A 23,809-nucleotide genomic window follows, 5' to 3' on the forward strand; every position below is an offset into this window, starting at 1 on the left:
GTCCACTTACTGACTGGAGAGCGTGTGCCGTCTGCTTGTATATAAAGCACACACGTAAATCTGTACTTACAGGACCTTCGGCTCATACACGTGGCATTTGTGACCTTGCGGACTCTACGGGAAGCACCTTGCTGCATTCCAAGTGAATTCTGGATGAGACGCGTTCGCAGATGAGCTCCAGGAGGTGTGACACATCAGCGCCTCCTGCAACCGCGAAGCCATGAAGAAGAGGGAGAGAGAGAGAAGCGGAAGAGGCGATCCCTAAACCGCACGCTCCCGAGCCTCGATTAGCAGCGTCTTCAGCTCTCTCTCTCTCCGCGCTCACCGTGAAGCGCAGCCTCGCGTCCTCAGCACAGGGACTAACTGATGCCAGACACGTGTTTACGACTGTGTCAGAGTGGCTGTCTCGCCACTCAGAGTACGGCGGCATCAAGCGAACGTTTCTGAACTGAGCATCAAGGAGGAGGCGGAAGGAGGAGCGGAATCAGCATTCCGGGGTGATTTGATTTGGGAGAAGGCCCCACCACTCCTGAGTGACGAGCAGTCTGACACGATCACAGCGTTCCTGAAAGATGTAACAGGCACAGACATGGGAAAGATGTGTTCAGAAGGTGTTATGTGCTGCGGAGCCCCCGCTGACACTGTGCCAGCCTGCAAAATGTTAATAAATATGCTACGTAACGACTTCATCCCATCGTTAGTAAGTACAGTCATGTCAAAATGGAGCAGTGAAATGGAATCCGTAGTTCTCTCTCTCTCCGTCTCTCGCTCTCTCTCTCTCTCTCTAAAAAACGCTCTCTCCCACACACTCACTCTCTTCTGCCTGCCTCTTACTCACTAACTCCTTCCTCACTCCCAAGAATTTAGAAACTATGCAGAGGGCTTGCTCCTTCTGGAAAAAAAAATCTGAAAACATGATTGTTGAGTGAGAGCAAGCCAAGGAGGACAGACTGAGGGAAGATTATCCATGGTCACTGGCTTTCTGGACATATGACTCCCTTTGTTCTTTTCAACATTTTCCACATTCTGACACACAGCTGAATCACTAATTCACTGTCAGTTCCCCACACATTCATGAGGCCCTTACATATGATAAGTCCCTGGAAACAGTAAATTAATTTTATTTTGTTTAATTTTTTAATTATTTAAAGGTGCATAATAGCCAGAAAATCACTTTTGCTTGTAATCAAAAAATCCAAATATTACTTAACTCGAAGCACACATTAAAAAAGGAAGGCTCAGGCAGAATACAGTAGTTTACAATGGCATCTCATCCCAAACAATTGATTTATTTGAATATTTACCTTATTCTACAACAGTGGTCCACAGTCCTGGTCCTGGAGAACCACAGAGACTTCAGCAACTGATTCAGACCCAAGAATCCAGGTGAACTGCTTTAACGGATCAATTACTGTGCTACTCAAATGCTGTGTAACAAAAGCCAGGACCCTGTGGCTCTCCAGGAACAGGGTGGAGAACCACACTTATACATGAAAGGCTAGGAGATTGAACAGGAATGAAAGACACAAATTGTGGCCTAAGAATTCTGGTGTAAAAATGTACATGCATTCACTATAGTATTTAATGTGTCCATACAATGACTTAAAAATCAAGTGTATTATTATTATTATTCTACCTCATTCATGTAGCATTCTCTGTGCCATCACGATGTATGTATAAGCTACTGCACTCTATGGAAAAGAGTGTTTACAGGAGAAGAGCACCCAGCCCACCAGCCCAAAGCATTCTGGGAGAATAGTCAGAACTATAGACTGCTCAGAACCAAAGCAGCTCCAGGTAACGGCGTCAATATGACACAAAGAAGAAGCGCACCGTGCCTGAAAGAGCCCTCCGCTGCACCTGCTGTGAAGCATCGGCAGAACCAGCGCCCGTAAGCGCGCGTACCTCCACCGAGCTATTCAATCAGCGGGGCTCGTGCAAGGAGATCAGACGAGAGAGCCAGAGGCAGCAGGGAAAAGGCTTACTTTCCAGCCTAATCTTTGACTCTTCCATCTGGAGATGATACACCTCCGCTCGACACTTCCCCAGGCACCTCATCACATGTTCATTTTGCTCTGGGATTGCGGGGCGTTCGTTTTTTTGAAAACGCAACAGGATGACGCGGTGAGCCCTGTGATCCTCAATAATGCTACGAGAACAAGGCTGAAGGCCACTTTGCAAGAGGTCCCTCAGACCAGGATGTGGAGTGACACTTTCTGAAGTACATAACAACGTGCAGTTTGCAAGACGGGTCCCACAAAAACCTCACCTTGGTGCCTTTCAGTATCACAAAGAATTAGGATGTATGCGACACTCAATGCGCTCAAACAAACCTGACCCTATAATTGGATGTTGAATTGGCAGTGATTTAGTCGAGGCCGTACTTTGACTAACACACCTGCAGTGACACTAATCTATTTCTCGGGGGGATGGCACTCCGAAAATGTTTTACGGCCTCAGGGTGAAGCCGGATGAGAAATTGGGAGCGTGGCGCGCGATCGTTCATTTTACCAACCTGTCGTCTGGTCTGAAAGGGGAAAAAATAGCTTCACATTACAGAAACTTAGAGCTTTATGAGTGTCCAAACCATGAAGGAAATGCATTGAACAAGACATCTTCCCTAAAGTGGCCATGCAGGTTTACAGAGAATGCTTGCTGCGTGTACAGCAAGGGAACGCAAGTCCAGCCGGACCAGTGCATTGACAAAGGGTTAAAAAAAAGAGCCTGCCTGCAGCAAGCAAAGGAGCACAGTTATAACTGAGCCAGGCATTGGGTGCATAAGCTGGGGGGAGGAGTGGAAGGAGAAGGAGAAGACAGGGTCAAAGGGCAAAGGGAAAGGAAGGAGAAAGACTAACCAGAGCTGCTGGGGGGAGGTCATGCAAGAACAGACCAATTAGCTTCATCAATAAACACCCCACATAACACACCCAAGATCAACATACGGTGCACTCCTCAACGTTTGGGACAAAGACATTTTTTTTCTTAATTTGGCTCTGTACTCCAGAATTTTAGATTTGTAATGAAACAATTCAATTCAATTCAATTCAATTCAAACAATCCCACCAAACAAACAGGAGCTGAAGATGGCTGCAGTACAGGCCCGGCAGAGCATCACCAGAGAAGATATTCAGCACCAGGTGATGTCTGCGGGTCACAGACTTCAAGCAGTCAAGCAAAGGATAAGCGACAAGGTACTAAGCATGACTATTTTCATTTACATGACATTGATATATCCTAAACATTATGGTGCCCTGAAATGGGGGGCTATGTATAGCAAGGGCTGTAATTTCTACATGGTGAAACCAAAGAGTATAAAAATGCCTTTTAAAAATATCTTAAAACGGGCATGTTTTTCACATGTGAATTGTTTTATTACAAATATAAAACTGTGGAGTACAGAGCCAAGTCAAGAAAAAATATGTCTTTGTCCAAAACATTATGGAGCTCACTTAATTTGTCTTCTTATTTGCCAGTTCTCTCTCAGCCAGGTAGGGTTTGCCATCAACATCATCAATACTAATATTATCATCATTATCATCGCCATGGCAACAAAGCACAGGAGATGGAGCAGGATGGAAGGCAGAGGGTGGAGTTACAGCAGGTTTTTGGTGATATCAGTCAAATTAGGAATTCAGAGACTTAAAATAAGTCTCTATTTTAATGCTGATGTCAAGAGCAGCATCATCGTCAGGACACAGCCAGGACACAGTGTAATGGTCATGATGCAGTCCCTATGGAGACCATACTGCACAGTGCAGGATAAAACATCCTCAGGGCAGAGCAAGGGACGTTACCCCCTAGGCATTCTCCAGGCAGACACACAAGCAGACACGTCTTCTGCAACGCCTTCCAAATTAGAACAGAACGAAAAGCCAAACAGAAAGAAAACTGGGCTCATTCAGGAAACAAACAAACGGAAGACGGGCATAAATCTGTTTGCGGACAAACCTTCCGGCTCCGCGTGCTCTTTGAGGACGACTTGCTTCAAGGGGCAGCAGAAGATTTCGTGGCACTTAGCGCGAAAGGGCGACTCTTTTTTCCTTATATCCACGGAATGGATGGAATCCTGCCGCAACATAATGTACTCCTGGGTGCCTGGGGCATCGTCATCCTGGACTGTGATCACACCATAACAAAACGAACGGAGGTTAGACAGTGCGCCGCAACCAACAGACAGGTACAGGAAAAAGCAAAAAGAATTAAAAAACATCATCAGCAACATCGATTCAGCAAGAACAGAACATGGCAGCTTGCTGCAAAAGGAAACAAACAAGGAATCAAGTTCAAACAAAAACAATGAGCATGCCAATTTGAAATAAAACATGGCTAAACAAGTGAGAGAAAAAAAAAGAGGGGAGGGGGGTGGAAGGCACAGATCTGTCAGTAATACTTAACTAAATAAATGTACAGTATGGTCTACAGAGCAATACATCCAGAGGACTGAGGTGGCCTGGGCTTGCATATTACACAGTAAAGCCAGGGCACGATCTGTATCACTAAAAAAGTTCAGTCACAGAGTCACAGATCTGTTCATATCCTTCAGGTGTCGCATTTTCCTATAAAGAATAACATGAGAATAAACGAGAATATACTTTCCATTAATGCAGCAAACATGCAGTTAAGTTATGTATGGACACATGCAGCAAACAGCTGTGGTGTGAGGTAGAGAAGGATCAGAGGTGCTCATGTGCAGATGACAAAGCCACCAATCACAAGACCTTTCTGATGCACTTGCAATGAGCACACACAAAACCCTACCAAAGGTACTTTCCAGTACACCAAGAACCAATCAGCCCACTTATACAAGATGATATTTATAGATACAGAGCTGTCATCTCTTTCTTTAAAAATATCCTATTTTTATAGGCTTTCAGGCTTTTACTCCTGTCAGGCAGCTCTTTTACTTCTTTCTTTTGAAGATACAAGATAAAAAAGGAACAGGAGAATAGTGGTAAAAATAGATCTGTCAACAGGGCCCTCGTTCATCAGCCAATTATAACTCGCAGTGTCTTCCCAGCAATAACCCCGCCATGACAGCGTTGGGCTTCAACAATTCACACAAGTACACTTCCTGTTCACCACTCACATACACTTCCTGCTTCACCACTGAATTCACAAACACTTCCTGCTTCACCACTGCATTCACAAACACTTCCTGCTTCACCACTGCATTCACAAACATTTCCTGCTTCACCACTCACATACACTTCCTGCTTCACCACTGCATTCACAAACACTTCCTGCTTCACCATTGCATTCACAAACACTTCCTGCTTCACCACTGAATTCACAAACACTTCCTGCTTCACCACTCACATGGCTGAATCCAAATGTCCGCGCTCCAGACTAGCGGACTTGGCCCTTGCGGTCTTATATACAGTGATGTTGACTGAAGTGCTCAGCTTCATTAGGTCGAGTCTGCAAGGGCGCAGGACTATGAGGGTAAGTACACTAACGAGACGTGACTTTAGACCTCGCTTGTTGTCATGGAACCACTTATAAATTTAAAATAAGAAATAAATAAATCGCTGTCTGCAATAAGTACACATTTAGGCCCTATGAATAGTGTATTACTTACATTGGAGAACCATTGGCTGGTTTCCACCATGCCTTTATTATTATTTCCTTTATATTGGACATATTTATATCCGTACAGCTATGCATGTTGGGTAATCCCCCTAGCAATGTCTGGCGAAGTCTGAACACAAGCAGACTCAGAAGTCTGAATGAAAGTCCGCTTGAGCCCCCTTGCAGACTTCATGAATTGTAGAATAGAGCAGCTTTAGCCACTCTGGACCTCATGGTAACACGCCAGTTAAGTCCAACAGTCTGCAAGTGCAGGGATGACTGGACATTTAGATTAGTCGTTACACTTCCTGCTTCAACACTCAAATACAATTCTGCTACAACCCCGAAATGACATACACTTCCTGCTTCAACACTTTGCACATACATGCCTGTCCTGGCCCAATTTAATTCAGAAAAGAGGAGCAACATGGAATTGGCAACTATGCGGTACATTTAATATCATATCATATTAAAATAGAAAAGTTTATAGCAGAACAGTTTCCAAGTAAGCCGAGTATAATTGGACAAAGGATTACCTCTATGTTAAGTCTGCTCTGAATATATCTCAGTTTCACAAAGTCAACTGTGCTCAATGCTACAAATTCTATATGTCCAAGAAAAGATAAAGGAAAATTTTCACTTGTGACACTTTCACTTGACTCAGAAACCTCTGCCAATCCAGTGTTCCCAAACGATGGCCACATGCCCAGCCAAATTGCTTAGCTCAAAGCTCATCGTGAAGCGGTTAAATGATATCAACCATGTCCTCAAGCACTCCTGGGTAATTGCCTAAGGTTTTTTGCAAGATGGCGACAACTGCTCTCTCCTGAGTGCTGAAGAGAACTGATTTTATAAGGTGTGACCAAGGAGTTGAGGCAGAGGGGATGGGCAGAAACGATGAGCCAGCCAGTGCTGCTGTGGACTTTTTCTGAGAGATAGCCCTCGGAGAGCCGTATTTCACCAACTCTCCAGACAGGATCCATCATCACCCCTCCCACCACCGCGTTGGATTCTTTAAATCCGAGCCCTCTCTCAAGGGGCACCGTCAGTGTCCGAGAAAAGGCTCCTGTTCCCAAGATCCATGCCTTTTTGACCTGACTCGGCACAACGGCTATCGGGATAAAGCCACAGGAGCTGAATCTTTAATGGGGCTGGGGCCACGCTGGAGAAATCTCCCGCCTCCCCCCCCCCCGGCAATTAGATCCTCTTACACCCTGTTCCCATTACACACCGGGCTGATGACCTCAGCTTTTCGAGATATCCAACTCAAAGATAGTTTTTCTCACTTCTACTCCAGCTTCTCCTTTCCTGGTTACCAAATCATTTTGATGATTCATCACGATAAATATACTTAAAGTAAAAACGCTAAGCGATAGATTACCTGATTAAGCAAATATCCCTGTCAAAGCATAGGCATAAATGTCCCTCAAATACAAAACTAATTGGCTACTCCACATAGCCATTCTTCACCTGTTTTTTTATTTATCCTTTACTTATTCCGGGGAAGAGACCCCATTGATATTAGCACCTGCTTATTAAGGGGGGATCTGGCCCTGTGTAGTTTCTAGGCCTTTCTCATTGCATTACATTTATTATTTACTGAAGCAACTGAGGTGAAATGCTTTGCTTAGGGGTACAAAGGCAGTTTCACGCTAGGGAATCAAAGTTGAAGCATCTGAGTTTCAAGCCCAGCGCCCAGGCTGATACGCTAAACTGCCGCCCAAAAGAACAGCGACTTCTCGGCCCAAAGGACAGTAATTCTTCCATAACTGCAGCAGCATTAGCTCCAGTTCCTCTGATCCTGAACTCCTCTGAGAGGAGTACCTGTGCCCGCGGGAGGCAGTGTGAACCAGCCTTTTCCAGTACTCTTACGCACCTCACCCGGCCGCTTGGTTCAAACACACTCCAGCAGGCTCCCCTCCTCTTCACCTGATCCACTCAGAGCCGTCTCTGCTCTGGGTGAAGGGGACTGAGCAGAGTCCTCAGGGCCTAATGCCGTCCTCGGTTATTAACGAGAGGGTATAAGTTAGCGCCTCCAAGCGAGAAGCAGTAAAGATAATGAACAAGAGGCTGTGAGATAGTGGATGGGATGTGCTTTACGGCCTGCCCCCCCCCCCCCCCGCCTCCCCCTCCTACTCCTCCTCCTCCTCCCTGGGATGTAGAGTGAGCACTCAAATCGAGAGAGTGGTTCTGCCTCATGCCCCATGTTTTCTATCAGTATGCAGAGAGGCCAAAGAGAAAGGTAGGCTGTGGGCTACAGACCAGTGATCTTCCAGTCTATCCTACAGGCTAATGATCTGTCCAACTATCCTACATACTGACAATCTCCCAGTATATCCTTTAGACTAATGATCTGTCACTCTGTCAATGATCTTCCTGTCTGTCTTACAGACCGGCAACTAACAAGCCAGCTTGTTCTGCATTCAACTGACTTTACAGCCTGACATCTACCAGTCAGCTACAAATCTGATCTGTAGGCCAGAAACCATTCAGCGCATAATACCACTGGGCCAAGAGATAGACTAGAGATGAGGAGCTATTACAATACACTATTCCCCCTCTCGTCCTCCATCACATCAGAAATATGAGTGGCAACAGACTGGATGAGAACATGTCAAGAACCTAGTTCCATAGCAATAAATAGTAGAGTTTAGACTACTATCCCGCCCTGACCCAGTAACTTCACCAGCTGTACTTATATGATGTCTGCAGATTGAGGTCAGAGTTTAACTTGCAGGTAAGCAGCTTGGGCATGAAGATGCCGCTAGTCAAATGTTGAGTAATGACAGTCCACATTTGCCACCAAAACGAAAGTTGATCATTTACTTTTTAACTGCAGCATGACAACAGCTGGAATGCGCATCCCAACATAGAATTGTGTGCTGCACTCGGCTGCTTCTCAAGAGTTTTTATCCTGTATTTTTGCTGTGAGTCACCTTGTAGAACTCGCGTGTACCTTTGACAGAAGGTAACCTGAATGTTTTTTTTTCTGCATAGCAGAATGAGAGACCAGATTTTTAGGTCACCTGTCTGCCCAGTTTTCCTGGGTGAACTGAAATGAGCAACAACTGTAATACTAAACATGGGTAAAGTATTTTTTCTATGTTTGGGACAAAAACATATTTTTTATTGAGTTGGCTCTGTACTTTACAATTTTATATTTCTAATCAAAAAATTCACATGCAATTAAATTGTAGATTCACAGATTTTATTAAAGGGTGTTTTGGTTAATTAATAGTCTACTGATGACAGGCTAACAACTCCATTCAGTTTAACTCCATAGGGGAGGTGTCTGCACTTTTGCTTGGCAAGCAATCCCAGCATGCCAGCACGCTATATCAAAACTATGAGATCTGTTAGTCACTAAAAGACTGTTTACGATTACATACACTTAGATTCCTTTATATACACACAATACAGTAGCCGAAAAACATTTCCGCTAAAAAAAAAAAAAGAAAAAAAACAATTTCACTTGCATATAGCCAAAACAGACTTTTGGCAATACCTCCCAAAATATTTATTGAACTCTCTCGGCATTTGTTGGAGCCAGCAATCCCCTGAATTCCCTCTTCAGAAAGAAGTACTATTGACTTTCTATACAGTGCAATAAACAGCACAAGTATAGTCTCTGTATTTTTTCTGTGGTAATTCAGAGTTCTCTGTTACAGACCCCTTAAGTGCTACGGATCAAATGCTGCTTGTGATCAGTTCTATGATCAGAGATGAGAGGCATCAGGCTAAGGATTTCTCACCCCAGCTGTGTCAAAGCTACAATTCACTGGGGGCTATAACGCTAGCAGCAGTCTGCAACTTTGAAATTAATCCAAAAACCAAGCGATCCTGTGCTCGGAAAAGCCTCCCTCTTCCAAACATATGGAGGTTACCAAATGGTGAGATCATAGGAGCTGGAAAGAATACTGAAGAAAATGTGAGAATCAGCACAAGCAGTGTGTGACCACGTAGTGGTTAGCTTCTTTTGCTTGGTCTGAAAATTCACAATGCCTAAGTATTAACTGAATTTTACACTTCTGAATTTGAATAAAAGGAACCATCACAGGTTATAGGCCATGAAGGGATGGCAAGCATGTTAGAGAAAAAAGGTTAAAAAAAAAAACCAAACTAAATAAAATCCCAAGGGCAGAGGGAATGAGGAGGGCCCAGTGTTCAAGAGCTCAAGGTACAAAGTCCATCTATTTATTTTCAGGCTCTCAAACGGATTTATGGATGTGTTGCAGGGAACGCAGTAAAAAAAAAAAAGCTAATCCCCCTTTCCCACTCCGCCCCATAAGATGTATTTTGATGATCACTCATGTGGAAAAGGCAATTACTCTGAAGGCCTGCATACAATGTGGTGCTGATGGAGGACCAATGTTGACCTCCACCCTGTAGAGATGCCCCAAGACAACAGGGGCGTAGGTGCAGGAAACGGGCAGAGCAAGCAGGGGAAATATGACATTATTCAACCAATCCCTCATGCAATTGTAGAGCTGTCCCCGGGCAGCACCAGAAAGAGGCCGTTCCACATCGTCTGACAGGCATAGCTAACGCTGCCACATGCAATTCCGCAGACCAGGGCGAAACAGAAAAATACATCGAAGCAAAAGATAAGCAGCAGAAAACCCTGATGAGTGATATGGAACTGAGCGTAGAGACAGAACATGGAGATATATGGTCTGGGAGAAGTTCAGTGTTTATTAAACTTACTGAGTAAAATTAAATTCCATAAAACTGATGTTTCCCCTTTTTCCCTCTTAATTTGGAATGGCCATCAAGTTCATGCTGCAATGTTCATCATAACCTCCACTGTCAAATTGGGAGACCACAGAGAATCTGGAAATGATCAGGTCTTGCAAAGTATTTTTTTCAGAATGAAGTATCATTTTTTTTTTTTGATATGGCTGGCTAATTATAGGGGATTGTTTTTTTTTTGCTAAGGGTTAATTATTGTGGATTGTTTTCACCACTTTGTGGCTTTCGTACCTCTTTCTGTGACAAAGCCTTTTTGGACGTCACAGTCACCTGGCACAGAGCACTCCTTATGCACGATTTTTAAGCATGACCACACACCTTTTCCCTGTGTGGATGGAGGTGGGACAGTGGGGTGTGAGGCTCAGAGGACGCCTCCAGAGAGAAGGCCAGCCTTCCCACCAGGCCCCGGGGGTGCTGGACACAGACTGACACTCTCACACCTGCGTCACGACTGTCAATCATGCCCACTGCAGCTGACGGCAGGGCGCCGGAGCGAGCAGCTTGAGAAAGCAGCAAGCGACTGCAAGCGAGCAATGCACACTCTGTCACCTGTTTCCAGGGTGACAGTGGCCAAGGCCACACAGGGTTGAGGATTCTGAGAAATAATCATCAAACTCCTCTCAAGATACTCTGAGACACAGCTGCCCGAGTCGGCATCACAGATTCATTCAGTCTAGTTCAAATACTTAGGCCCAAGAATGCGTTACTGAACCAATAGTCAGCACTTAAAATTGCACACTGCTAACAACTTGCTAAACGTTACTGCCTTGCATAGCCATATGGGCATTCAGACGTTTGGTAACAGGTGGCCATCGGCGAGTTTAATTGCAGACTCCGACAGCTTGCTCCGCACACTCACTCCGTCTTCCTTCCAGCAGAGAGGGAGACGCTGAGCACAATCAGCGCGGGCTAATCGATCCTAATGCACCAGCCACACCGGTACTTTAATCACTCGCAGCTGCCAAACGCGACATGTCTACAACCATCTCCTCACCTGCACCTCGCCTACGGAATAAACTAAACAAAACTGAGATTGCACAAACAAAATTAAGGCTTCAGGCAGTATCTCAGAGAGGATGTCAGAAAGCTGCTCTTAACAAGCCTGGGGTCCTTTGGATTTGAGGCGAGCACACTTGATACTTAAATCATCAAGGAAAATACTCCACTCTTCAAAGCATAAACAGAATAATTCATAGAAAATGGACTGCAGCTACAAGTCCATGAAACTTTGACAGACAGCAGTGTAGAGGGGAACCTCATGAGATTCTCCCTCCAAAATATGATTCATCTACACACACACACACACACACACACATAATTGAAGCCTCACAAGACTCTGAAAATATCTTCCATATTGTGTTTTGAGAGAACTTTTTCTGCCACAAGCACTTCTTCCATCAGGAATGTTACACTCCAAAGACAGAAATCCCTAGCTAGATGAGCTAGCTAGCTACCCAAACTGAGCAACCTGATTTGACTAGCAGGTACCACTCCCACACATGGTTTAATCTCAACAGAAATACGACAGACACAAGCAAGAGAAGTAAGGAAGGAGGAAGGACTGCACTGCCCTTACGGCCCAAAAAGGGTCACCCCTCAAGGGCACCCAGACTGAGAAGCCGCCTCTTCAGACTGCCTCTCAGTTCCCTCCCAGGAAAACTAATTGCCAAACTCTTGATGCTGTATAGGCATGAAGTATGCCCCACTAACCCAAAACCTGGTGAAGGCATATCGACCATCCCAACAGATTACGTCTGCAAGACTTACCGCAGACCATAGTTACACGCAGAGCTTTGGTTGCTCCCTATTGGTCTTCACAAGCAGGTAAGCTATGACACAACAGAGGCAACAACAGCATACCTGCCCTGAGCAATACAAGGGCGGCTGTGGAGCAGAGCTCACAAACCACTCATTCCTCTGGACTTCTTTCAAGGACCACTAAGTTACTATTTTAAGTTTTTTGTCAGGTGCTACTCATCACAATTGCTCAGACAGGTCAAGGTAATTTGGAGCCGCTCACATTGTTTCCCGTTCCAGAACGCACAGCGAATTTGATCAGGCCCCAGGGAGGCCGCTGCAAGCAGGGAGATGAATAATAATTAGGCCAGAGTACTCACACATTGGCCCCAGTCCCAGGGAAAAACTCAATCATTCTTTTACATTATTGACTGATAACATCCAGACTAATTAAGTTGCGCTTTACTACTCATCTACGAGGAACAGAGGAGCATGCCGCACAGGGAAATGTACAGACAGTCTCCTGCCAAATCAGAAGGTGAAAAGCACCTGCTATTCAAAAAGAGACAAGGAGCAAACAGATGAACGTGTTAAGTACTGCAGGATTGCATTGCAATGACCGTACTTATTGCAGTCATTGGCTAATCGGACCAAGCAGGATTTGCACAAAACAACATTATTCCATGATTTTATATGCCAGCTCACCTCACCTCACACAAGTGCAAAGTTTGACAAACAGGCTTTGGAAAACAAATTTCTTGGAAAAGGACATTAACTGACATCTACTTGGACAAATGCACAGACATCAAAGCCACGTTGCTGTGATCAGAAGTTTTTTCAATTTTTTTATTTCAAAGAGTTAATTATTCAACAATGGAAATGGGTCATTGAAAAATTTTTGTCACTTCCTTTTTACTTCCAGATTGTCTTGTCACGCCACTGCAGAGTGACAGAGTGTGGACCTATTTATCTTGATGTGGAAACTGAACTAAATTTGTCATGTCTTTTTATATTGCAGGACCCAGCAAGTGCATATTTTAAGTTTGCTCTAGATATGGACTTTCCATTTTCAAACTCTCATGTCATTGCATCTGGGCTTCCTAAGATTGCAATACAACAGCTTTCAGTGAAGGCTACAGAAAGCAGTGCTCAGATCAGCCAGTATCCAGTTAGCCACTTATTGTCAGCTCATCCATAGTGCTTCCTGTTTATCTACTACCCCCCCCCCCTCCCCCCCATTCACTCATTAAAGCCTGCAAATGACCTCATCCTGCCTGGCCTGTGTATCACATCTTATATTGACCGTGTGAATATGCTGCTGAGTCCTTTGTACATCAGCACGACAGCAAACTGCCACTTCCAGCCGCAGTGGGCCTTTTAATCAAAGCCACCAATTTCCTGTTTTAATAAGACCCCGCGGATGACATTTCCCCGACGAGTCAATTGCCTGTGCGAACCGCAAGGCTAAAATGCAACTGTACTAATCCTCGTGAAAGACAGGAACATCATCTCTCCTGAGAACATGACATCACTACACTGCAGCAAATGACTCATTTGTTTAGCCGATGCCCTGATCCAGGGCAATTTTGACAGTTCTTGCCGTCTACGTTAAGTATCAGGAATACCGTCGCACAGCTGGAGTTTTACTGCAGCGATTGGGGTAAAGTGCCCTGAACAAGAGCACAGCTGCCGTGCCCCAGCTGGGACGCTCCAGATTTAGGCTAAAGCGTCTCTCGGTCGCAGTGGCCCGGGCCGGCGATAAGCCAGCCGAGTGACGCTCACCCAGCGGCCACCATCTCACAGGCGGCCAGCGCAAACGCTTCCCCAAACACACCCGCGCAAAGTTCCACATGAACAATGATGCTACAGGCCTCAAAACGTAATGAAACACAGGCAGCAGCACGTGCCTGTGAATGAGCACACGTCTCTGCTACAGCCTGTGCATTTACTGTATTACTGCAGATAATGACACATTTCTCCACCCTACTCAGTATGGTTTCACTGACAAATGAGCTCACATCATACTGCGTGACACACTATTCTACATCATAACAGGCCACATATTTTGTCAATATTAAGCAATATCTACCTATATGGATTATTAAACCATTTAATGATGTAAAAATAAAGTAACTACTAACTCGGACAATGACACACACTTTTCAAGAACAAACCCACGCAGCAATGCACATTAGCTTCCACACTGACAGCTTGCACCAGTAATTTAGGAATCTGTCGACACAGCTGAGTTTACTGCGTGATTGGGGTAGTGTGGCAAAAACTGATACAGTGGAGGGCCCATATTAATTTCATAATAAGCAGCCATGTGAAGACACGCCACAACAACTTAACTTTTTTTATAATATCATTTAAATGTTAATACAAGTGACAGGGCCACAACACGTTATGATGGGTTTTCCAATTGTAGTGAAAAAATGGAGGGAAAAAAAACTGTGTCAGCTAGCCATAACTACCTTAGCATACCCTCTTTCTGTATTAGTTTCTGTGGGAGGAATCTGGAAGAAAGACTTCCACATTATGTCGTTGTTGGGAAAACATTTATTTATTTATTTCAGTACGTCATAACAGGAAACAACTGCACTACATGTTATTACTGTTTTCATAATTTTCATCATTGTTTTCACTAATTTTAAGCAGAAAATGATCGTCAAACGGAATTTCAAAGTCCCATAGATTTTTTTAGTTTCCAAAAAATAGAAGGAGCCAGATAAATTCTGATGTGTCTTTCAGACCACACAACTTCAGAGGCAAGCGATCAATTTTCATTAACTCTGGAAGCCAAAATCATGGTCAAGATTAATTTACAATTAATTGGGCAGATCACTTGTAATTAATCATGGAAGCCAAAATCTTGATCCAGATTCATTTCCAATTAATTGTGCCAAACTAACAGGTGTATTTTGGTTGACCATTGGCTGGAGATACAACGGTGCAAAGGACAATGTCTTGTACAATATCCAGTATGATTTATTTTGCAATTACTGATCACTGACACCTACTCCCTAAAGTAACCATGTTTATAGCAACACCAATAACCACGCATGAGTGTGATCAGTAGGACCATCAGTCTGCCGTACAGTATAACCTCCTCTGTGGATGGAATCAGTGGCCATCCTGTGCATTACAAAACAGCCGATATTGCAGCCACTGCCACTCAAATAACACATAGGCCACCCCGAGTTGAATGCATTTCATTGTCACTAACAGAATCACTGCTGTTTGACACACACCAGTTGTCTGCAGTAATCAGAACGTGTACATTATACTAAGTAAATTACTGTTATTATTGTGAACATCACAGTCATTATTATCACAGTCACCATTGTCACTGTTTCACCCAAAGTGACTGCCTGCCACATGCTGTCCAATGACTAAGAGGAACTAGCAGAGACCCTGGAACATGGCTGCCTCCACTCCCTCTTTATTTAATGGACTCACTATCTTTATTTAATGGCCTCTCCTATTAAGATCTTCGATGCACTTTTCAAAATGAGTAAAAAATAGCCCTTGTCCAAGAGCCAGCAGCAACTTGCAAACATTGCCAAAGCCTTCATTCCCAGATGAACACCCAAGTGTTGAACTCTGCCTTTTTAATAGTTTCAGACTCGATACCTCATTAGGATCGGCAATCACAGTGGCCAAGGGCAGGAAATGTGCGTGACAGAAGGAAGAGAGTTCTGCGAGACGAGGAGGAGTCAGCGCCCAGGAGAAGCTGGCAGACCGAGTGACCTTGGAAGTCCATCATCATTAGGCCCACGGCCTCGTGGAACCTCCAGTGGGAAAAAAATAAAACTGAACCTTCAAGAGCCTTGCAGAGACCTACAATCTGCTTGCATTTTCAAACAAATACATCAGGAAATGATAAAAGTTCAGCAGCCTACCTTTCCAGAACAAGTGGGAGGAGTAATAACAATAATAATAATATTTATTTTGCTCTTGATAATAAGCAACATTGCACTTCACTTTTTATAAATTTTCGAAACCTTCTGATTTAGCCTGCAGAAAGACAACGAATCCAAACATACTGCTAAAGCAAAAAAATTAGTTTTTCAAAGCCAAAAAACAGGGACATTCTTCACTGGTCAACTCAGACACCCGATCTGAATCCAGCTGAACATGTGTTTCATATGAAGAGAAAACTTAAGGTAACTAGCCTCTGAAACAAGCAGGAGCCAAAGATAGCTGCAGTACAGGCCTGGCAGGGCAACCCCCGGAGAAGATACTCAACTAAGTATTAACATGCCTACTTTCATTTACATAACATGAATATGTCCCAAACATTATGTTGCCCTGAAATTGGAGGGGGGGGGTGTATAAAAAGTTCTATAATTTCTACATGGTGAAATGCATAAAACATGCCTAATGAATTAATTCTAATGAAAGCTGAGAATCTGTACCTTAACCACAGGTGGATTTTCATAAAATTGTGGATTACGGAGCCAAATCAAGAAACAAAAAAAAACTTTGCCCCGAAAATTATGAAGGGCACTGTAAATAATCTGGAGAACAAACCACAAAAATCACCTGGGATCAAGCAGTGCTCAAACAGACAGTGAGACATAAAAATATAAACTGAGAGTCGCCGTAAAGTTGCAGTAAAGAAACATTGAGTGTGCACAATACAAATAAATGCCACTCAAAGTAGGTCAAAACACTGCTGGCTTAAAGAGCACTGGAGTATTCATGCATTTCGACACAGAGCCTTCTTCAGGCAGCGCAAAGCTGCATGGAAAGTCATCTGACGTAAAGGAAACAGGTCAGGTGGGTGCAAAACACCAGTAAGAGGCAACAAAATCCCACACAAGAAAGGAGAATAGAAAAAATATAAGCATATATATAGATGCATACAAAATGCAACAATCGTAAAGATGTGTATAGACACAAAAAGAAAAAAAGATGATACAAAAAAGATACAAAAAGGTGGGGTCATGGAAGGAAAAGTTTAAGGATAAAAAGCCTTGTTCCTGTTCCCTTTGATCTCCTTATGCTGTTCCCTTTGTCCATTAAAGGTCCCCCCATTAGTCTTTTTATACACTTACACTGAAATCTTCTCTTTACATTATATTAGTGTTTCAATTATAATCAACAGTTGTTTTAATCTGTTTAAATGTGTATCTGTTTATGATCTGTGCTCCTGTCTGTCATGGTGAGGTCTGTTGGAAAACAGATTTTTAATCTCAATTACACTCCCTGATTAAATCACGGCTATTATTATTGTTATTAATAATAATAACAACAACAACAATAACAAATAAAAAATAATTTACATTAAACTCTCTGAGGAGATTTTCATCAACTTAATCAGTGGGGGTGACCTATGCAGTTATTTAGTTCATTAACAGCATGCTATAAATAAAAAAACACTTGTTGCTTAGTAACAGGGAAACACCATGCTTAGTTTCCAAGGGAAAAGCGAGACGCTGCCTGAAAGGACGGATCCAGTGATCAGGCTTCCACTTCCACCAATCATGAAAAGGACTGCCGATTCTTGAATCAACACCTAAATTCCACCGACATTATAAACCTAGTTCTGCAGCAAGAAACCGGCAAAGATGCAATCCTAGTCAGGGCCATGCTCAAAGACACCAAAGACACTGAGTGCATACTGAAACAAATGGGAAAAGCATGGATCAGGGTTTCATGACACTGCAACATAAAAGCATTTAGATTCGTCTAGAGAAAAGAGTGTTGTGTGTCCGATGGAGGGATGTGAAGTCAGAGAACAAAAACAATAGTTTTTAGTTTCTATCAAACCCTAAACAAATTCATGGTGGGAGTGGCTATGCTAATATGCGTGCTCTTATATGGTAAGCTTATGCCATTAATTGTAAAAACACTACATGGCCAAAGGTATGCGGACACCTGATTTCCAACATTTCATCCAAAATTATGGGCATTAATATGGAGTTGGTCCACCCTTTGCGGCAATAATAACCTCCACTCTTCTGAGAAGGCTTTATACTAGATGTTGGAGCAATACTGCAGGGATTTGCTTCCATTCAGCCTGAAGAGCATTAGTGAGGTTGGGCACTGAATGGGTCATTAGGCCTGGTTTGCAGTTGGCTTTCCAACTGATCCCAAAGGTGTTGGAAGGGATTGAGGCCAGGGCTCTGTGCAGGCCAGTCAAGTTCTTCCACGCTGTTCTTGACAAAACCATTTCTAAATGGACCTTGCTGTGTGCCCGGGGGCATTGTCATGCTGAAACAGGAAAGGGCCTTCCCCAGAATGTTGGGGAAGCACAGAATCGTCTAGAATTGTATGCTGTACCATTAAGATTTGCCTTTACTGGAACTAAGAGGCCTAGCCCAAACCATGAAAAACAGCCCCAGACCAAGGGGTGTCCAGATACTTTTGCTCATATAGTATACCATATCAAGATATGTGCACTAAAACAGCAACAAGCTCCTACTATACAAAAGCTGTCAAACAGGGCTATAACCAACTGACAACAATATTTCTGCAATGTCACATCAAGTCCTGCTGAACCATACCTCGAGCCTCCTCCACCAACTTGTCAGAAACCATACCCACATCCTGAAGGAAGAAGGAAGCAACCACAGTCACCCAGTCAAATTAATTTGTAACAAATGGCAAATAAATAAACAAGTCAAACCTGACGGTTTGGTGCCATGCCGCACGTAGGCTATTGCAGGACCCGTTCTGAAGGTAATTGATTTATCGCGACACAGACACACAGAGTCAACTACTCACAAAGTCACAGCGACTCGGCTCCTCCAAGAAAACAAGATCTGCAACTTCACTCCTCTCAGCTGGACCTGCCAACACGCACGCATTCAGTATGCCCACAATAACTGTGATTCCACCCAAGGCCAAGCAACCCTAGCTAAATAAACAAGTGTGCAAATAAAACATTTGCTGGCAAGTACACTTGGAATCGACTGCGATATCTGGCAAGTATATTTGGAATCGACGGTAATATCTGGCAAGTATATTTGGAATGTACTGCAATACCCTTTACCGTCCGACCTGCCCCCCGCCCGTCCAAGTTCTTCTCCAAGGCAGAATCTATAGAGAAAGAATGCCCTTTCCTAACGTGTACTGTGGCCTAAACAGCAGCAGAACCACAGGCAAACAACCACGCACACAGTCAGTTCCTATAAAGACCCCCACACAGCTGCTGGTTTCCTCAGCTGCAGCCCCAGCTGCGACTGTCCGTCAGTCTCACGCCCCCCGCCCCACCCCCCACCCCACCCCCCTCACCACCTTGTCCGCCTGTCATTCCCATGTGTCCACACTAGGCCAGCTGTACCCATCTTGTCACGACTGCATTGTGCGTGCCCAAAGTCTGCGTCCCTCCCGTCCCCCACCGCGTTCGCTTTCCAGCGTCAAAAAAAATCAGGTCGAGGCCTCTCAGAGCGGCCTGTGACTGGGTCAAAGAGCGAGCGCAGTCTCACGCACATGCCCAGTGCCAGCGCAGAGATGACTGGGCCTGGCTGCCCAAGGCTAACAAACAGGGGGTCCAGCAAAGGTAGCTATACGTTTCAGCGTGTGATATTTAGTATACGCTTAGGTAGTGATTTATTTAGTAGACCTGTCACTGTAATTGTAAAGGTTTACAGGTGATTCGAGCATGTGGTGTTTACAGTAACGTCTCACCCCCAACCTTACATGTTTTTTCTCGCCCTGTTGAAAACCTCGAGGCACCTCAAACAGAATTAATTACTCAGCGACTCCATACGGGGTACATTCCCATGGTAACAAATGGTTTGGTATGAAATAGTGATTACAGAAACATATTTGTAACTACTCAGGGCTGCAGGTTGAAATCCCAGGTGTGATGCTTGCAGCTGCATCCATGGGCGAGGAAATTAACTTGAGCGGCTTTGAACCTCAAGATGCTTTTTAGCGAATAAATTAACGCTTCCCAAAAAAACACATAGCGTGCCGCACGCCCCACCCCCCCCCCTCACTGCCCCTGCTTGGGGAAGCATTTGTCAAACATGGGCTATCAGCTTCAAATTTCCTACTCAGAGCCTGAATAGACTCTACCAGGACTCTCTCTCCACAGCAGGAGGAGAGAAGCCAGGACAGCAAGTAAGCCGTCATGTGCAGAGGAGGCAGAAAACAGGAGCGATGCGTGCTCCAGCTTTCGCACCCGTAACCCCGCCCCCGTTCCCGTGGGCAACATGCAGGTAGCTCGAGCGCGCGCCCGCATAGGCTGTGTCTAACGTGCTTACATAACAGCACACGGGCAGGGCTGTGACAGGCAGCGAGTCCGTCTGCCTGCGGGCTGCCGAGCTCACAGGCCCTCACAGTCACGGCGAGCCCACCGTCAGTAGATCCAGGCTAGCGCTAACGTCCCCTCAGTACAGTGGCCTCACAGTCACGGTGAGCCCACCGTCAGTAGATCCAGGCTAGCGCTAACGTCCCCTCAGTACAGTGGTCTCACAGTCACGGTGAGCCCACCGTCAGTAGATCCAGGCTAGCGCTAACGTCCCCTCAGTACAGTGGTCTCACAGTCACGGTGAGCCCACCGTCAGTAGATCCAGGCTAGCGCTAACGTCCCCTCAGTACAGTGGTCTCACAGTCACGGTGAGCCCACCGTCAGTAGATCCAGGCTAGCGCTAACGTCCCCTCAGTACAGCAGTCTCACAGTCACGGCGAGCCCACCGTCAGTAGATCCAGGCTAGCGCTAACGTCCCCTCAGTACAGTGGCCTCACAGCCCGGCGAGCCCACCGTCAGTAGATCCAGGCTAGCGCTAACGTCCCCTCAGTACAGTGGCCTCACAGCCCGGCAAGCCCACCGTCAGTAGATCCAGGCTAGCGCTAACGTCCCCTCAGTACAGTGGCCTCGCAGTCACGGCGAGCCCACCGTCAGTAGATCCAGGCTAGCGCTAACGTCCCCTCAGTACAGCAGTCTCACAGTCACGGCGAGCCCACCGTCAGTAGATCCAGGCTAGCGCTAACGTCCCCTCAGTACAGTGGTCTCACAGTCACGGTGAGCCCACCGTCAGTAGACCCAGGCTAGCGCTAACGTCCCTCAGTACAGTGGTCTCACAGTCACGGTGAGCCCACCGTCAGTAGATCCAGGCTAGCGCTAACGTCCCCTCAGTACAGTGGTCTCACAGCCCGGCGAGCCCACCGTCAGTAGACCCAGGCTAGCGCTAACGTCACCTCAGTACAGTGGTCTCACAGTCACGGTGAGCCCACCGTCAGTAGATCCAGGCTAGCGCTAACGTCCCCTCAGTACAGTGGTCTCACAGTCACGGTGAGCCCACCGTCAGTAGATCCAGGCTAGCGCTAACGTCCCCTCAGTACAGTGGCCTCACAGTCACGGTGAGCCCACCGTCAGTAGATCCAGGCTAGCGCTAACGTCCCCTCAGTACAGTGGTCTCACAGTCACGGTGAGCCCACCGTCAGTAGACCCAGGCTAGCGCTAACGTCCCCTCAGTACAGTGGTCTCACAGTCACGGTGAGCCCACCGTCAGTAGATCCAGGCTAGCGCTAACGTCCCCTCAGTACAGTGGTCTCACAGTCACGGTGAGCCCACCGTCAGTAGATCCAGGCTAGCGCTAACGTCCCCTCAGTACAGTGGTCTCACAGTCACGGTGAGCCCACCGTCAGTAGATCCAGGCTAGCGCTAACGTCGCCTCAGTACAGTGGTCTCACAGTCACGGTGAGCCCACCGTCAGTAGATCCAGGCTAGCGCTAACGTCCCCTCAGTACAGTGGTCTCACAGTCACGGTGAGCCCACCGTCAGTAGATCCAGGCTAGCGCTAACGTCCCCTCAGTACAGTGGTCTCACAGTCACGGCGAGCCCACCGTCAGTAGATCCAGGCTAGCGCTAACGTCCCCTCAGTACAGCGGTCTCACAGTCACGGCGAGCCCACCGTCAGTAGACCCAGGCTAGCGCTAACGTCCCCTCAGTACAGCAGCCTCACAGCAGGGCTGCTGAAATGGGCTCAGTGGAGTTCGGTGCCTGGGGAGGGGGTGGCGGTGTTCATATCTATTCAAGGCTGCTCTTTTACAAGGGACCATGATCCGACGCAACATACAGCGATCCTGCGTTTATGTAATGCTTTTAGGCTGCGGTCTCCCGTCATGAATTTCTGAAGAGAAAACCAAGAGCGCTCATTTCAGTAAATGCAGCACTTAGAGATGCATACCCTACGCCTCTAAAACCACTTACAGCCTAGCCTGCTCCTGCTCCCCAGCAATGGAAATGCTTCTGTTTCCACACACCTCCAGGACAAGAGCAATGCTAACAAAAACTAGTGTGAATACACAGGGGTTGGCCATTACCCACTATCAGTAAGAACAAGACAGAAGGCATTACATTTATGGGGACAAGTGAGGCTGTTAATCAAATCAAATATTTTAGTTAGCACTAAAATATTTAATTAGCACACATGCAATTTTATGTACCTGAACTAAGACTGACTGCTACTGCAGTGCATATTATCACTAAATTTAAATGAGAAATTTGAGTTCATTTGTTAAAGATTTTTTTTCCCCAACATCTGACAAGCTTATGGTGTGTTGAATGAGGATTTGAAATCATTTCCCAAAAGCACACAGGACAAATGAATGTATGATTGAATCTTAATCTGAATAAAAAATGAAGTAAAAAAGAACAACCAAAACCAAAAATGATAATGCACCTGCTCTTCAAAATAACCCCAATCCGTCACGTAATTGGTTGGTTTCGGTCCTCAACTGAAGCGTGCACATTGAACCTGACGGAAAAAAATTCTACTGCATTGCTCCAGGGTGGGTGGAATAAACAAGGGCAATCTGAAGAGGCTCTCATCTAAATGACACTTAAAAATGAACTGTTATTTTTCAGCGATCAGAAAAAACCTCCCTGCTACATCTCTGCAGATCTGTACATTTTCTAACTCCGTGCGACCCCCCCTATCAAAAATTTTACACTTACTTCCACGCCCACAGATAGCGAAGCACGTGAGTTGTGGCATTACACGTGTGCCACCCTGTTTGTCCGTGGCTCCTGAAATGATTGCATATGGAACAGTGCAGGATGGATGTGAGTTTAAAGATTCTACACAGCCAGCCATGAGATGACAGTGGCATGCGTTCTCTGAAGTGCAATGACATGTGCGTTGGCAGAACACAACAAATGACAGCTTGCCTGAAAACAAAGAGGCCTAATACCTAAATAATGCATTAAGTACTGCGACAATTTGTGTTTGCGATGTCTGCTGTGCAGGCTGAAATGCTTGGGACCACGTCGTCGCAAACTATAACTTCCTGCAGATATGCTTATTTCTGGAGTCCTTAAATGTGAATAAAAAAATGCTCTCTATCACCTGCATAAACAGCATTGACAATATTCATTTTTATGCACTTTCAGGGTAGCTAGTTTCACATAGAAGCACACTATTATGAAAGTTATTGGCCGAATAAATGCTAACAACAAGGGTGAAAAAACAGGAACGCTCAAGTGGACGCTAGCCGTTGTCCGCATCCACATCCATATATCATATAACCACATATCATATATCTGCGAGTGTCTTGCCCAGCTAACACAGAGGATGCATACACGGTTAAAAACTCTTACATAACTGGAATGGGAAAGCTGTCCGGCAGGACGATGGGCGCATCTCATCTCCCTCACTCTGTGTTCTGCTTCTCACAGCCAGCCCCCACCTGGGCCCCAGGTGAATATGCTGAAGTCCTTAATGGAACGGACAGAGTGGAGAGTGGATTTGGGGGGGTCTGAGACCAGCTAAAACGGAGCTGGATTTAGTGCTCA

General features: G+C 45.4%; 1 protein-coding gene across 11 annotated transcripts in view; it reads right to left on the minus strand.

Moving 5' to 3' along the window:
- Positions 1-23,809, minus strand: part of LOC135263070 (fibroblast growth factor 13) — a 112,801-nt gene that overhangs the window by 49,188 nt on the left and 39,804 nt on the right. For 9 of the 11 annotated variants that reach the window (XM_064350661.1, XM_064350658.1, XM_064350656.1 and 6 more), the window contains one exon: positions 3,949-4,116. The exons of 1 other annotated variant lie outside the window; for it this stretch is intronic. In XM_064350661.1, the coding sequence (XP_064206731.1) occupies positions 3,949-4,116 (168 nt within the window). Of the gene's footprint in view, positions 1-3,948; positions 4,117-18,566; positions 18,610-23,809 lie in introns of those variants that run through there. One more of the 11 variants, XM_064350665.1, reaches the window with a different exon arrangement.

Source organism: Anguilla rostrata, chromosome 9 (assembly GCF_018555375.3).
Source record: "Anguilla rostrata isolate EN2019 chromosome 9, ASM1855537v3, whole genome shotgun sequence".
Taxonomy (NCBI): Eukaryota; Metazoa; Chordata; class Actinopteri; order Anguilliformes; family Anguillidae; genus Anguilla; species Anguilla rostrata.